The 16,581-nt window shown below is 41.4% G+C and overlaps 1 protein-coding gene across 2 annotated transcripts in view; it reads left to right on the forward strand.

The window, feature by feature from the left end:
- RALGPS1 (Ral GEF with PH domain and SH3 binding motif 1) overlaps positions 1–16,581 on the forward strand; it is a 522,711-nt gene that overhangs the window by 194,402 nt on the left and 311,728 nt on the right. For both annotated transcript variants that reach the window (XM_006834782.1, XM_006834781.1), the window contains one exon: positions 12,818–12,901. In XM_006834782.1, coding sequence (XP_006834845.1) covers positions 12,818–12,901 — 84 coding nt within the window. The remainder of the gene's footprint in view (positions 1–12,817; positions 12,902–16,581) is intronic.

A 16,581-nucleotide genomic window follows, 5' to 3' on the forward strand; every position in this document is an offset into this window, starting at 1 on the left:
CCCCCCCCCCATTCCAATCATGACTCAGTCCCTGTATCTCAGAGCCCTGCCGTTCCAAGGTTGTGTATATATCTTACTTTATCTCTGTCCCCTTCCATTGTGTTTTAATTTCACTTTTCCATGAACTTTTTGGAGCACCCTATGTGTGTGTATCAGTCCAAACATTGTCCAATTCAGCATTTTTTTTTACAGGTATACTACAGTGACATTGATTACATTCATCATGTTGTACAACTATCACCCCTCTCGGTTTCCAAATGATTCCACTACCACTAGCATAAACACAGTGTCCCCTAAACAAAGACTTGCCCTCCCTCCTGCCTCTAGTAACCACTAATAAACTTTGGTTTCTATACATTTGCTTGTTTCATATAAGTGGAATCATATAAGGTTTCTGTCACTCCCACCCCCACCCCCGATATATACCTCAGATTAAGGAGTTCTGGTGGTGGTTATGAGTCAGGCTGCTAACCTCAAGGTCAGCAGTTTGAAACTAGCAGCCATTCTGTGACACAAACATGAGGCTTTCTGCTCCTGTAAAGATTTACAGCCCCGGAAACCCTATACAGGATCGCATGTAGAGCTGTTTTCCATAGTGACTTGTACCATTTTACATGCCCACTAGATGAGAGGCTTCAAGCTTCTCCACATTCTCACCAACACCTGTTGTTTTCTGTTTTTGTTTTTGATTATTGTCATTCAAGTAAGGGTGAAATTATATTCATTGTAGCTTTGATTTGCATCTCTCTATTGATTTTTCCTGTGCTTGTTACAAATTTGACTATCCTCTTTGGTGAAATATCTGTTCAATTCCTTTGCTCATTTTTTTTTTTTTTGTAACTTGGGTTGTCTTTTTTTATTGTTAAGTTGTAGAAGATTTGGATATTAGACCCTTACTGGATTTACGGTTCTCCCAAATTTTCTCCCAATCTGTAGATTGTCTTTTCACATTTTTGGATGAAGTCCGTAGGTGAAGGAATTTTTAAGAGGTCCCATTGATCTGTTTTGCCATGTACTGGTTGTGCTTTTGTTGTCCTGTCTGATACCCAACCAAACCTATTGCCATTGACTCTGTAGGACAGAATAGAATTTCCCCCACAGGATTTCCAAGACTATAAATCTTTATGGAAAGAGACTGTCACTTCTTTCTCCCTTGGTATGGCTGTTGAGTTCAAACAATTGAGACTGTGGTCCTTAGATATTCGTCAAGACTGGAACTGAACCCACTCCCAGGGATTAACTTTCAACCAAACAGTAAACAGGTCTATAAAGTGAATAGTAACACCAGGACGGATGTGTTCCTCCGTACAATTAACTATGCAAGACCAACAGGGCAGCATTTGTACACAAAAAAATCTCTGAAGGCAAGAAGGGGCAGAAAAGAAGGGCATATGGAAACAGGTAACCCAAGGAGGAAGAGGAGAAAATGCTGTTAAATTGAGGGTTTTGCAACTACTGTCACCAAACAAAAATGTGTATAAATTATTGAATAGAAAAGTAATATATGTGCTTTGCAAAATTTCACACAAACTATAATAAAATGTAAAAAAATAAAATAATATGGGGTAATGAAATTTAGAAAGGTATCATTTATAATGACAAGACTAAAGAATATATATAAGATCCACACTAACAAATTATTGTTGTTTTTAAGTGCCATCAAGTTGGTTCTAACTCATAGCAACACTGTATAGGGTTTCTAAGGAGTGACTTGTGTATTCAAACCACCAACCTGGTGGTTCAAACCAACCTTATAGTCTAGTGTACCCTACAGCACCACACCATAAACTAAAAAATGTGTAAGATCTGTATTAATAAAATTCATTTGATAGAAAAAATATCATTTATTAAAATTGTTGTTTTTGTTAGTTCCATTGAGTTGGTTCTGACTCATAGTGAACCTGTATAGGGTTTCTGAAGAGCAGCTGGTTTTGAACAGCTAACTTTTAGGTTCAAACTGACCTTATGGTGCAGTGCTTATCCTATAGTACCACACCAGGACTCCTTATTAAAATGAAACACATGCATATCCTGGACTTATTAATCTTTCTTTAAATAATCCATTTTACCAAAATAGAAACACAGTTCATAAAAAGATAAACCTTTTCTCTATGCCACACTATATTTAATTTGTTATAATAGGAATGAAACACTTTGTGAATGAAGACTTATGTAAACAACAACAACGAAACCCTGAACTGTTTGCTCAATTTTGACTCTTAATTACCATATAGGACAGGGCAGAACTTTCCCATAGTGCCTTCAAGGCTGTAATCTTTATGGAAGGAAATGGTCACATCTTTCTCTGGCAGTGCAGCTGGTGGATTTGAACCACTGACCTGTGGGTCAACAGTTGAGCATTTTAACTTCTGTACAATCAGGACACCTTCTGTCTTGTAAATCCATCATTTAAAACTAAATCCTGCAGCCATGCCCCTTTTTTCTGAGAATTTTACAGTTTTTGTGTAAGTCCACCAATTTCTTTTTTAAATGCATGTTGGTGATAGTTTGTATCTCTCAAGGAATTTCCCTGTTATATCTTAAGTTATTAAATTTGTTGGCATAAAATTCTGTGTTAGATTCCATTATTATCATTTTAATGTCTGTATGATTGTTGTTGTTATTAAGTGCTGTCAAATCAGTTCTGACTCAGTGACTCTGCATAGGGTTTCCAAGAGCAGCTGGTGGGTTTGAACTGATGACCTTATGGCTCACAGTCTGATCGTACAGCGCAACATCAGAAATTGTCTGTAGGATAGGTAGTTGAAAAATAATGCCTTGGTGATAGAAATGATGCTGGAGATTGCCTAATAGAATTTTGCAAGTTCAATTATTTATTTATTGCAAATACCTTTTTAAAATGACATACAAAGCCACCATATACCTGGACCTCACCAGATGGAATACATAGGAATCAAATTGACTGCGCCTGTGGGAAGAGGCAGTGGAGAAGCTCAATATCATCAGCCCAAACAAGGCCAAGAACAGACTGTGGAACAGAACATCAATTGCTCAGATACAGATTCAGGCTGAAGAAAATTAAAACAAGTCTGTAAGAACCAAAATAAGACCTTGAAAATATATCCCACCTGAATTTAGAGACCATATAAAGAACAGAATTGATGTATTAGACACGAATGACTGAAGACCAGAAGAGTTGTTGATGCCATCAAGAACATCATGCAGGAAGAAAGAAAAAAGGTCATTAAAAAGACAGACAGAAAAGATAAAAATGGATGTCAGAAGAGACTCAAAGTTGCTTTTGAGCATAGAGAAGCCAAAGAAAATGAAAGAAATTATAAACAGAAAATCTCAAAGGTCAACTCTAGAAGACAAAGTCAAGTATTATAATGAAATGTGCAGAGACCTGGAATTAGAACACCAAAAGGGAAAACATTCTCAGTATCTCTTAAGCTGAAAGAACTGAAGACAAAATTCATGCCTTAATTTGCAATATTGAAGAATTCTGTGGGCAGAATAGGAATGATACAGAAAGCACCAAAAGAAGATGGAAGGAATAAGATTCACAGAGTCATTGGACCAAAAAGAAATCATTGGTATTCAGCCATTTCAGGAGGTAGCATGTTATCAAGAACCAGTGGTGCTGAAGGAAGAAGTCCAAGCTGCATTTAAGTTATTGACAGAAAAAACAAGGCTTCAAGAATTGATAGAATATAAATTGAAATGTTTTAGCGAATCATTGCAGTGGTGCTCGAACCGACCTTACAGTTCAGTGCCATACCAGGACTCCTCTAAGAACATTAGAGGGTTTTATTTTGCTGTTTTGTAGTTAAGTTTGTTGTCTCTGAATTATATCTATTTTTTCAAAGATCCGGTTTTCTATTTATTTTCACCCTTTTCTTTCATTCTGCCAATTTAACTCTCATACCTGGTGACCTATAGTAGTTTATGATTTTTTCTGCCATTCTCTAGGGTATGGAGTGGTATGAGGAAGACACAGCAGTAATGTTTTTAGTTCAGGGAGAGTGCAGAATACAGTCTCCCAAATGCCAACAAGAGGTGAGCTTTATTCTGAAGGTGACAGCACCCATAGCAGAATCCTGTTATTTGCCTGGAGGTAGATGGTAGATGCTGACCATTCAGTTAGCACTGAGCACTTTGATGGATGTACCATCAGGGTTCCTTACCACATCAGTAAACATTGACTCTATATATTTGACATCTTGATTCCTGGGCCAGTTCTGACTCAGGCAAGCAGGTCTGGCTTCTGGTTTGGTCTACTCCCTCACATCTCCCAGTTCTCCTCTAGACTGGGAGCCTACTGGAGCCCCAACTGAGCTCTGAGGCTCTGTCCAGACTTTGGGGAGGATGGGCTCCCACTACCTCTACTGACTGCATGTGTGACCCAGAAAAATGAACTCAACCTGCCTTCTGTGTATTTTTTCACTTAGAAAGTAGAGGAAATACTAGTCCCACCAACCCTTAGGATTCTTAGGGTGAAATGAGATGATATGTATGAAGGATGTAGAACAGTTCCTTATACCAAGTAGATGCTCAATAAATCCAGCTGATGCTTCCCTCTGCCTGGGCCATGGCTCTCACCCTAGGTGTGGTTGGAGTCCTAGTGTCCAGGACTGGGGGGTCTCCCACTTTTCAGACTCTACGATAACTCCTGGCCTGGATTTTCTGCCCTTATTCCTCTCTATTCAGTGCTCACTTGTCCCATGAGCCTTATTTCATTTATTTAAAAAATACATTTAAAGTACTTATAATATATTACATAGCATTCTAAGTACTTTTCAACTATCAGCTTATTTAATTCTTCTTACTCTCTGTTGTTGTTGTTAGGGCCCATCAAGTCAGTTATGACTCATAGGTGCCTTGTGCACAGCAGAACAAAGCACTGCCTAGTCCTGTGCCATCCTCATAATTGTTATGCTTGAGCCCATTACCCTCTGAAGGAAATACTATTAATATTGTCATTTTTCAGGTGAGGAAACTCAGGCACTGAGAGTTTAAGTAACTTACCCAGGGTCACACAACTAGTAGTCTCTGGAGCCAAAATGTCAACCTTTGTCCATCTGACTACTTAAGCATTTCACTCTCTGGCCTCTTATACTGCAACCCTTTTGCCTCAGAGTCAGCCCTCTACCAGGTCTGTCCTAATCCCCAGCATACCCAGGTGGGAGACTCTCAGAGAGTCTGTTTCTCATACCTCCAGCCTTAGGACCCTCCACTCTGACACCAGGAAAGTGTCAGCAACAGCACTTATCCTACTGTAACTTCTTTGTGGGTGACAAGTCTTGGAAGTTTTGAAGAACTTGCCAACCACTGTTCATTGCTTTCCTGCCCCTGAACCTGTTCTTAATTCTGTCTCCAGAGTCTAAACCCTGAAATGTACCAATCCTCAGTCAGATACCATCTTCATCCTTTAAACTGGCCTTCTCTCTCCAACTGCTTCATATGTCACTCACTAACTAGGATGTTTCTTGAACTCCCTTAGCTAAGTGTATAATTGTCCTACCAGTTCTTCTGAGTGTTGTTCATGAGCAGATTTGGCAGTTTTTTTCTTTTTCATTCTCTTTCCAGAGGGCAGGATGGGAGAAACCTGGAGGGAAGAGGAAGGAGCAAAGGTTGCTGTTAAGCAAATATTGATGTGCCTTTGGCTGATACCAGCCTTGTGGTGATCTGTGAGGTTTGATTTCATGACATTCCTTGAGGCAATGCATGTGGATGTGTTTTGGGAACATGACTTGGATAAGAATGCAGTCAGGATTAAGTCAGGAAAGGCTTTGTGCTGGCACCCGCTGTTTATGGCCTGGTAATCTAGATCCCCTGGGGGTCTTCAGGAAATACTTGTCACCATTCCTTAGATCTCCTCTTCCAGGACTTTGCCTTAGTGACCCTACACATACATGGTCAGGACCAGACCTTTCCCAGACCACTTCAGGGAATTTGTAAGCTCAAAGCTGGGAGTTGGTGTGGGGAGCCTCCTGATGGTATGGCCCAAAGAAGCTCTATAGGGTAAACTGAAACCAGTGCTGACTCTTGCTATCACTTTGGAGCTTGTGCAAATGAGGCTATTAAAGCAAAGTTGTTTTTACTCCAGTTAGAGATTTTTTTCCATAGCCAGTCTCTTTGTAATAAATGTTCTCCTTTGAGTGTCAGAATGAATGTTGAAATGAATCTCACTGTTATGTTGGTTTTTGTTTAAAATAATTTTTGTTTTTGTTTTTTTTTAATTTAAGGCAACTGGTCATTTCTGGGTCTGCTGGCTTTGGGTTGCCTGTGGGATGCCAAGGAAGGTGTGGCCAGGAGGCAGCAGAATATTTTGGTTTGGGGTTCTGAAGAGAAACTTGGGCTGGACGTAGACTTCTGGGTGAAGCCATAGTAGTGCACATTGCAAGTCGGAAAGGAAAATAGGCTGAAACTGTGAGCATGGACAGAGCTTTTAAGAAATTCTCCCGTGAAGGGGAGTGCAAGAGTGTGAGCAGGAGCTAGAGAAAACATGAGGGCTAGGAAAGACTTTTTTTTTTTAAATTGTTGTTATCCTGTGGAGCCTCTGCATTGCATAAGACCTAGGTGGAGTCCTGATCCCCATCCATAATCTTCTGAGGTGGGAAATCTCTCTGGAAAGGACAAGCAGACCAGTCTGGAGTAGCTAGAAGAACAAAAGATACTTCTTGAAAGAAAGACCAGCAAGAAAAATATAAAACAATAACAGCAGTCCAACTGACTACTACAAGAACAAGCAAGTTGCTCACCCAGGGAACATCAAGGCAAGCAGTTGGGTCCCCCCAGGGCAAACCCCCTTCCAAGACTAAGACTCAAGAGGATACACTAGCAGACGTGTGCTCTGACTGGTGACCACATTGGTCACTGATAAGGGGAAGTGAGGGAAAAACAGCAATGAAGCTGTGAGCTAAGTCCAGCCACGTTCAATACACTCCTGTGAACCCATGGCCAGCAGTATGGCAAGACCTGAGGACTCCTGGGCTGAGAGTCAGTGACATAGCCAAAGAGGACTAGAGTGGAGAATGAAGCGTCCAGCTGATAAGAAGAGAGGGCATATGCACAAGAACACCCACACTTGCAGATAATACCCAGTTGACCTGGTTTCAATGGCTGGATGACCAGAGCTCAACTAGAAGAAGAAAGAAGAGGGGAAAAAAGAGTAATTTGATACAATTTGATGAACTTGATCTACACCTATGGATGCAGTAGCTCAAAAGAGGGAACAAATCTTTACAGCAAGGATCACCACCACCCTATCCATACACAGAGTAGACAGCGGGATGGGCAACTTGGACATTGGCTACCCAAAATGGGGGTCTACAAAGGCAAGAAGTGACAGGCTTACAAGCTTTTAAGAGGGAGCCTAGATGCAGAGGGCGTGGAGGAAGGTAATCTCCACTGAGTAGTATCTAGTCTGTCTGGGTGGGACTGATGAAAGGAGATGGGGATAGGTCTCTTGTGGTACAATAGTGAATAATTACTATTGGGACTGACTGTGAGGGTTGGAAATGTAAAGGTAGACATTTGGTAGCAAAAGGAGGAATGATTAACTTTGCCGTCTAGGAGTGGAGGCCTCTAGGACCATCAAGGGAGAAGAGCGGAGTGTGGGACTGTACCCAGAGAAGCAGTGACTCCAGAGATGGAGGCAGAGACGATGACGTGAAGAGATGGAGCGGCTGGGAACTCTAGACCCAGAGAGGGAGAGGGGATGTATGCTGATGACCAGGGGGCAGGCTTGCAGGGTATACTCTTTGGTTGATTGATGATGCATGGAGGGGATTGTAACCATGGCAATGTAACAATATACGATAGGATGAATGCAAAGCTAATGTTCTCCCATACAAACTATCACATTATTAACAATAAAACATTAAAAAAAATTATTGTTATTAGTAGAGAGGCTTGTTGTTGTTGTTAAGTGTTCTTCAGTCAATTCTGCTCAGAGCATCCCTGGATAGGGTTTCCAAGGCTGTAAATCTTTCCAGGACCAGAAAACCTCATTTTTCTCAAGTGAAGCGACTGGTAGATTCAAACTGCTGACCTTGTGATTAGCAGCCCAATGCTTAAGCCATTACACTAGCAGAGCTCTTTAATAGGTAATTGTATACATAATGGAGTCCTGGTGTGGTGCTGTGGGTTAATGCACTTGACTGCAAGGTCAGTTTGAACCACAAGGTCAGAGGTCCAAGCTCACTAGCTGCTCCTCAAAAACAATATACAGGATCACTATGAGTCGGAAATAACTTGAGGGCACGTAACAACAACAACCATGCATATTAAAATACTAACAGGAAAGAGAAATTGGAGAGGGAGAAGTTGAAGACAGGAATGAAAGAGGACTTCAGAGCTGAGAAGCTGGAGGGTGTGGAATCCGGAGCCCAGGAGAAGAGTGGGTCCTGGAAAGGAAAGGATGCCTAGTTAATTAAAGCCAGAGGAAGGGAGAGGATGCAGGTAAAATTTTAATTTAGTAGGAGGATGTTTTCCTCTCCTAGCTTCTGGTTTCTCACTGATGAATCTGATACACCATATGACAGAAGTCCCAGAAGAAGCTGGCAGAGGACTGTACAGACTCTTACTCCTCTTTCATGTCTAGTTGACCTCAGTTAAGAACTAAAAGCAAAGGAAGAATTGGGCAGGATCAGGGCCCTCATACTTTTTGGGAGGAGATGTGTGGCAGTCAATGGGCAACTCAGTGTCTACCCAGTGGTACAGAACTACCAGAGTAAGCCCAACCCCTTGTTTCCCTTGTAGAACTTGTCCTCTCTCCCTTGTTAATTTTAACTTAATTACACTCAAATCAGTGTTATTGCATGGACCTTCTTCAGGCATGAGGGACTGGAAGAACTTTGTTCTATTACTTCACATTTTCCAAACCCACTTCACACAGATGGAATATCTTGTAATCTTGTAAGGCCAAACACAGAAGAGCAGCAGTGCCAAAGAAGTTGGGTCTATTACTTGTCTTAATGCAGATAGAATGATCTTATTTGTTTTGACATCTTGGTAAGTCTTTCTGCACAGAATTTGGGTGATTTCAACACTGAGAAGCACTCTTCATTCAACAAATGCTTCTTGAGTGTTTGCTGTGAGCCAGACCCTGTTCCTAGCTTGTCACCTCCTTTGTCAGTTGTTACTTTCTTTAGTCTCCTCCACAATTCAGTGGCTAAGTTCTACATCGCTGTTTTTATTAGGGGTGGACCTGATGCTGTAACTTTCCTGGAACCACCCAGGAAATAGGTTCAGAATTGGCTCTTTTGACTTGAAGTCCTTTGTTCCTTCCATTTCATCAAAGTACTTCTAAAGCATAATGTTTTACTCTTAAGAGATTTTAAGTGTTAGCCACCCTTCAGTGTAAAAGGTTCCTTAGGGAACTGTCAAAACCTAAGAACCTAAGTTTTTGATTTAGGGTTTTGTTGGTTCCTACTCATAATGCCCCAGTATATGGTTTCTAAGGAGTGGCTGGTGAGTTTGAACCACCGATCTTATGGTTCAAACCAACCTTGCGGTCCAGTGCTTTATTCCACAGGGTCTTAGAAATGTTCAAATCAAATAAATTCAGGGCAGATGTGTAAAGTACCTGATTTGTTTCCTTCCCAAAAATCATTAGCAAAATTGAAGAGAAGTAATAGTAGATTTTGTTAATAATTTAGAACAACAGTGCGAGTGTGGTGTGGGAGAAGGAAGATAGTGTTTGGAGTTAGGACTGAGTCTGAGTATTGCCTTTGTCACTTTGCAGCAGTGTCATCCTGGCAAGAGTAAGAGGTGTATAATCTTTATCATGTGTCATCGTGTGCTAAGTGTTTTACATTAAAAAAACAAAAACCTCATTTAATCATTATTTTAAAAAATCCCATTTCATTGTTTAAATGTCCCAGATAAATATAATATCACATTGACTTTAAGGAAGTCCTGAAGTGACGTTATAAGACTATCATCTACAAGGTCGATGATTCAAATCTACCAGCCACTCCTCAGAAACCAAATACAGGGTCACTGTGAGTCAGAACTGACTTAAAAGCATTTAACAGCAGCAACAACAGCTTTAAGATGAAAAACTGAGGTTCTAGTGTGTTCAGAATCATGCAATTGGTACGTAGAGAGCCAGGATCTGGCTTTCTGGCTTGACTGAATGGTCTATACTGCTTCCTTTCAAGAAGCTTTTCTAGTTACTCACAGTATGGAAATAAGATCACAGACCCTGAGTTCACACACACACACACTTATGCTGGGTATAAAAATTCTAGGAAAAAATAAAGTGACAACTTGTTCTTGTTAAGTGCTGTCAAATTGGTTCCAACTACCAGCTAGGAATTAGGCATCAACCACACGCAGTTCATACACAATGATTCTCTTGGTTACAATATGTACATTTCTGGGACTAGCTTTGGGACCTACAGGGGATTGAAAGCCTTGTCCTCACAGATAAGTGTCAAAAAACTCAAAGTGTGCATTTTTAAAGTGATTCTAGTAGATATTATAAGGGGGAGGAAGTGAGGAATTAGTGATTCTATGGCAAGTGTCTCACTTTCTTTGTGAGCGACCCAGGTACGGTTCCCAGCAAGCACTCCTCATGCACAGTCACCACCATCTGTCATTGGAGGCACACAGGTGGCTGTGATGCTGAACAGATTCCAGCAGAACTTCTAGACTAAGTTGGACTAGGAACAAAGACCCCTGAAAACCCCATGATTCACAGTTGTTAAATCCATAGCCAAACATGGGATGGTACAGGACATAGCAGCTGTGGTTCTGCTATGCATGGGTTGCCATGAAGGGGGAAAGGAAGCTACCCACAAGTGTCTCAAAGGTAGGTGAAATGCACATTTGAAAAGATACTGAAATATACATTTTCAGATTACATTCACATCAGCAGAAGCAAACTCTACATCTGAAAGACAGGGAGTATAAAATTGAATATCTGTAAAGGATTAAAAATGTTCATTTAAGTGAGTAAAATATTAAGAATTATTTTGTTGTTTAAGTTCTGTTGCGTCAGTTCCAACTTGTGTTAAGTGCTGTCAAGTCGGTTCTGACTCATAGCCACCTTGTATAGGGTTTCCAAGGAGCGACTGGTGAGTTCGAACCATTAACTTTGTGGTCCAAACTGACTTTGAGGTCAAGTACTTATTCTATAGCACTACACGAGGACTCCAGCGACCATAGTGGTACCAGGAGCAGATGGTGGGCTTGAACCACCAACCTGGTAGTTAGCTGTCTAATGTCTGTCCTAAAGCGCCACACCAGGATGCCAAAAACTATTTTAGTTTTTTGGGTTTTTTTCCCCTTAAATTAAATATGCGATTTTGGGACTTCATAGAATTATGAAGTAATGTATGTGAAATGCCTATGCCATTGCCTAATACATAGGGGATTCTTGATAAACAATAGGGTTAGTTAATATTCTTGTCATCACTATTACTTGGGGTCTAAGTTGTGAGCTGTGAAAGACTCCACGGTCAAGAATGGCTGAGTTTTCTCATGTGTTGACTAGGAGGATGGTGACGCCATTACGGACAAGAAGCCGTGAAGAGTAGCTGTGTTTCTTCGCTCCTGGATAGCTCTCAAGTCCAGGTCATTTATTTTATGCCCAGAGATGCCCATTACTCTTAGTTAGGCTTCTGGTAAGCACTGCTTTGTGGCTTATAGTTGGATCCTAAAATGCATTTGATAGGGGTATGGCACTTTGGGTATAACTGCCCAGCCAGCAAGTTTTGATTTTGGCCATTCCTACTTCCTCTCTGACCTCCTAGTATACTCCTGGTCTGTGTCCATTATGGCAGGCTACCTTTTAAGATCTTATCAAAGCTCCAGGTATGTGCTGAAAAAACATGTTGAAATTGAGACCTAACATATATTAAAAGGACATCATATAACTTAGGGAGTAGAGAACTTTAGAACACTCTTTTTTATTCCATCCTCTGCTAGGACTCCCTAAGGCACAACTTGATAACTACTGGGAATTTGGATTATAGGTTTTCCTTAGTCTATTTGTTGTTGTTGTTGTTGTGAAGTGCCATCAAATCAGTTCTGACCCAAAGCAGCCCTGTATTAGGGTTTGTAAGGAGTGGCTGGTGAACTTGAACTGCTGACCTTGCTATTCAAACCAACTTTGCAGTCTAGCGCATTAACCCGCAGTGCCACATATACCCCCAGATAATCATGTTTAACTGTCACTGTTGTTTCTAGTTTGTATCCTTCAGGAACCTGCCTCACTGATAGGTAAAACTTCAATCATTTCATTATTCAAATTGTAATACAATGCTAACCCTACTAGAAAGGAAGAAGCAGGGTCCCTGAACAAGAGAGTAAAAGGGAACTTCTCCTTATGCCCCTTTTAGTTATGTGAGAAATGGGAGGGGCCAACTTCCGGAAGGGAACTGGAGTAATCCCAGAAGCTTCTCTGGTTGCAGTGGACTTGGACCAGGACTTTGCCTGACTCTTAGAATGGAGGCGATCATATGGCCTGTGATGTGTGAGATTCTTCAGCCAGATTTAATTTCTAAGTTGCCTGGGGCCCTGAGAATTGGATCTGTGGGGGCAATAAGTCTTGCTTGTCAAAACATGCTTTCTCAGACAATTTGCCTTGTAAGAAAGGACTCCTGATCCCAAGGAAGCTGAGAGATGGCAATGGCAGGGTTAATATTTCGGCACAGAAAAACGTTCGACTTCTTGTTTTCACCGTGGGGGCTCCAGGATGCACCTTCACCTACAGAGTGAAGGCATGAGTAGTCAAGGTTTCAGTCCTTCCTTCTTTTATGCCATATCCACATTCTGATTAGCTGCCCCTGGTGTGTTTTGTATCCAATTAGAATAACTGTTGAAATTGATTCTGTACTTCCAGGAACTAGCCAGCTGTGGATGGAGTAAGAAGGAGAAACATAGTCTTGCCCCCAATGTTGTGGCCTTTACCCGGAGGTTTAACCAGGTAAGTAACACCTCTTGCATGTGCCTGTCCAGGTAATAGTCTGTTGTTCCCTCTAGGCTAGGAGCCCCACCACGATTCTGTCCCATGCATCTTGCCTCAGGTCCACACCTCTCTACCTGGGCCCTCACCTTTTATCCACCTTTTCCACACAGCATGTGATACTGAACAAGACTTTTGTGTGTTTAAATCACTTTATCCAAAACCCAAGCCCACTGCTATATAGTCAATTCCAACTCATAGCTAGATATATATAAGACAGATTGGAATTGCTCGTTATGTTTTCCAAGACTGTAAGTCTTCATGGGAGTAGACAGCTTCGTCTTTCTCCTGAGGGTCAGCTGGTGCCCTCCGACTTTGTGGTTAGCAGCTGACTGCTTAGCCCACAGAGCCACAAATAACTTGGCTGTTGTTGTTCAGTGCCATCAAGTCAGTTCCAGTTCATACTGGGTTTGAAACACTGGTCTTTTGGTTAGCATTCCAGTGCTTATTCTGCAGCACCACACTAGGACTCCACAAACAACTTTGTTGTTGTTAAATGCTGTTGAGTCAATTTGAAGTCATAGTGACCACATCAGAAATCCTACAAATAACTTCAGTGGCTTCCAATTACACTTAAGCTAAAATTCAGATACTTTAATGTGGCCGCAAGGTCCTGAAAAATGGCTCTGGCTTCTGCCCACCTGGCAGCCTCATCTTTTGTCTCTCTTCTTCCCACTGTGGGCTTCAGACATCTTGGCTTTCCTTCTTCTTCCTGATGCATTCCATCTCTTCAGATCCCCATATGTGCTCTTCTTTCAGCTGGAACCCTCTTCTTCTCTGTTCAGCAACCAATCAGATCTCAGTCTAAATATCACATCTTCAGGGAAGCCTTCCATGAATTCTCAGCCTATTTGAGGGCTCCCCATCATGCATGTCCTCATTGCACCCTGTACTTCTCCACTGTGGTCCTTTACTTGTCTGTCTTCTTTTTATGAAATTCTTTAATATCCATCTATATCACCAGTCTGTGAGCTCCATGAGAGCAGGAGCCATGTTTGTCTTAGTATTGCCTTGCCCGGTGCCAGGCATCAGATAGATCATCAATAAATTTATTTGGAAGGAATGATTGAATGAGGTGTTTAGGAAATGATTCTTTTTTTTTTTAATTTTAAAATTAGTTTCAAAGTTATTATTATTTTTAAAATGTTTTATTGTATATTGAGTGATAGTTTACATGGGGGAACATTAGTTTTACATTCATTCTATCCTATATAATTTCATTGCCATAGTTACCATCCCGTCCATACATCTTTCCCCAACGAAAGGGTATACCTTGCATGTCGTTCACCCCCATTTCCAGTCCTCACAGTCAGTCCTGGTAACAATTTTCACCATTGCATTACATGAGACCCGTCTTCATTTCTTTTCATCAGCCCTTCCTAGACAGGTTGGGTACTATTCACTGGAGACTCCACTATCCTCCCCGCCCTGTGGATCTAGGTTCCCTCTTGAAAGCTTGTAAGCCAGTCACTTCTTACCTTTGCATCCCTCCCCCCCATTTTGGGTAGCCAATGTTCAAGTTGCCCATCCCTTTCCACTCTTTGTGTGAAGGGGGTGGGATAAGTCTTGTAGCTGGGAATTTCCCCCTCTTTTGAGCTACTGCAGTTACAGGTGTAGGTCCAGTTCATCAAGTTGTATCAGGTGACTCTTTTTTTTTTTTTTTTTTCTTTTTCCCCTCTTCTTTCTTCCTCGGGTTGAGTTCTGTTCATCCAGTCATTGAAGCCAGTTCATGTGGGTATCATCTGAGGAAATGCTTCTTGAATTAGATTTATTTTCATTCCTGATGACCTGGTCACTGACCCCATACTACTATTGACAGTCTAACCAGAACATTTGCTGTAGGTATGAAGACCTAAATTGTCACTTACTGAAATGATGATTGCAGACTTGGACCAACTGAGAGGGACAGACTTCTGATTTCTCAGCCAACTCTTCCAGAATATGGACCTACAGTAGATAGCACCCTTTAGATAGACCAAAACTACTAACAGTGTTTTTCTGGTTTCAAATGAGGACAGTGTCCTAGAGGTTGCAAGTATGTATGACTGGACCTCTGAGTCAGGGGCAAATGTTCCCCTTGGACTTTCTCTCCAGTTGAACCTTACACACAAATGCCTGGATCTGTGTACTACTATTGTTCACCCTTCTCCAGGCTTCTCTAGTCTTGGGCTATAACCCCACATGTAGTGTGAGACTTAGAGAGCCACTGGCATGTAGTTTGAAGATCAAGGCTAGAGTTAACTTTGTCATAATTTTATGAGATATAGTAGGAACCAAAAAGGCCTAAATGCATCTGTGGTAGAAGCCATACACCATTTGTTTTGAAAACAGAAGTTTGAAGTCTTTTGCTTCTTTTTTCTTTCTCTTAAAAATCTTTTCCATTTCAACTGGGCTTAGTCTTTTAAAAAAACAAAACCCAGAAAGAAAGAAAGAAAAAAAACCAACAAAAACCAGATGTGTACAATCTGTCAAGGGATTCATAGTTTCCTTAACAAACTATTTGATTGGGAGCCAGCTTAAGTCTCCACCTCTGACCAGCCGTGGAGCTCCCTGAGGAGGGGGATGTTGGGGGCTCTGATGTAATCTGCTTTGCATGCAGATGCCAGGCCAGCTGGGCAAAGGGTGGTATAGCTCATTCTGTGAACAGTTACATTGTGTCCAGGTCAGACCAACTGGGTGACAAAAGTCAGAAGTTAAGTTGCATTTCCCCAAACAGAACTCTATGGGAAATGGTCTTCCTGTCGTCATATCAGCCACTCTAGAGCAAGCAACTCCAGGACACAGTTGTTAACTGGGTTGAAAACTAGCCAGAGGCCAACTGGAGCTACTTTCTCTGAGATGAACTCATTGGAGAGGAAATGATGAATGTGAAAATTGGTTGGAAGGAGTTTGCTAAGGGATTTGAGACTACGTTTAGAGGTAATGTACCAGAATCCCTGAGAGCTTGCCTACTTCTCTATAGGGTCTGAGTTCTTAGGGATTTATTCATCGAGTGACTGAGAGGGAAGAACTTAGTCAAGTTCACTAAGGATCTGTTATGTGCTAGTCCCTCTACTAACAGAGATTGGATCAAAGTTTCTCAGTTTGTTACTCCTGAGGACTGCTTTAACTTATCATATGGACTAATTAATGTACATAGTTCTTCATGACAGAAATCATAGCTGAATTCTAATTCAATTTTCACATAGCCCAATGAGGGTAGGCACTTTAAACCCATTTATTAGTAAAGAAAGTGAGTCTCAGAAAGGTGAAGCACCTGGCTCTAAGTCACTCGTGAGCTTCTTCTGCTGAGCGGCCTTCCTATTTTTTTCTAAACATTATTCCCATGAAATCTCCTATTCCTCCAGAACCTGTAGGGCAGGGAGACAGTGTTAGCATTCTCCTCATTTCTAAATGCAATTATTCTTTTCTCTATTTATTCGCTAGATATGTCCTGAATGCACATCAGGCTCTGTGCTAGGTTCAGCGAGTGAGTCCACAGTAAATGAGACAGAATCCTTGGCATCATTAACTTATTGTCTCATGTAGGGGCTGATTACAGTCCTGTTATCAGTGCAAGGAGGGGAACCTGAGAAGGGGCATGGGCAGCGGGAGGGAAGACAAGGAGACTGGACCAGAGGCTGTTTCATTAACCACGTGTG

This window comes from Chrysochloris asiatica, unplaced genomic scaffold (genome assembly GCF_000296735.1).
Source record: "Chrysochloris asiatica unplaced genomic scaffold, ChrAsi1.0 scaffold00014, whole genome shotgun sequence".
Lineage (NCBI taxonomy): Eukaryota > Metazoa > Chordata > Mammalia > Afrosoricida > Chrysochloridae > Chrysochloris > Chrysochloris asiatica.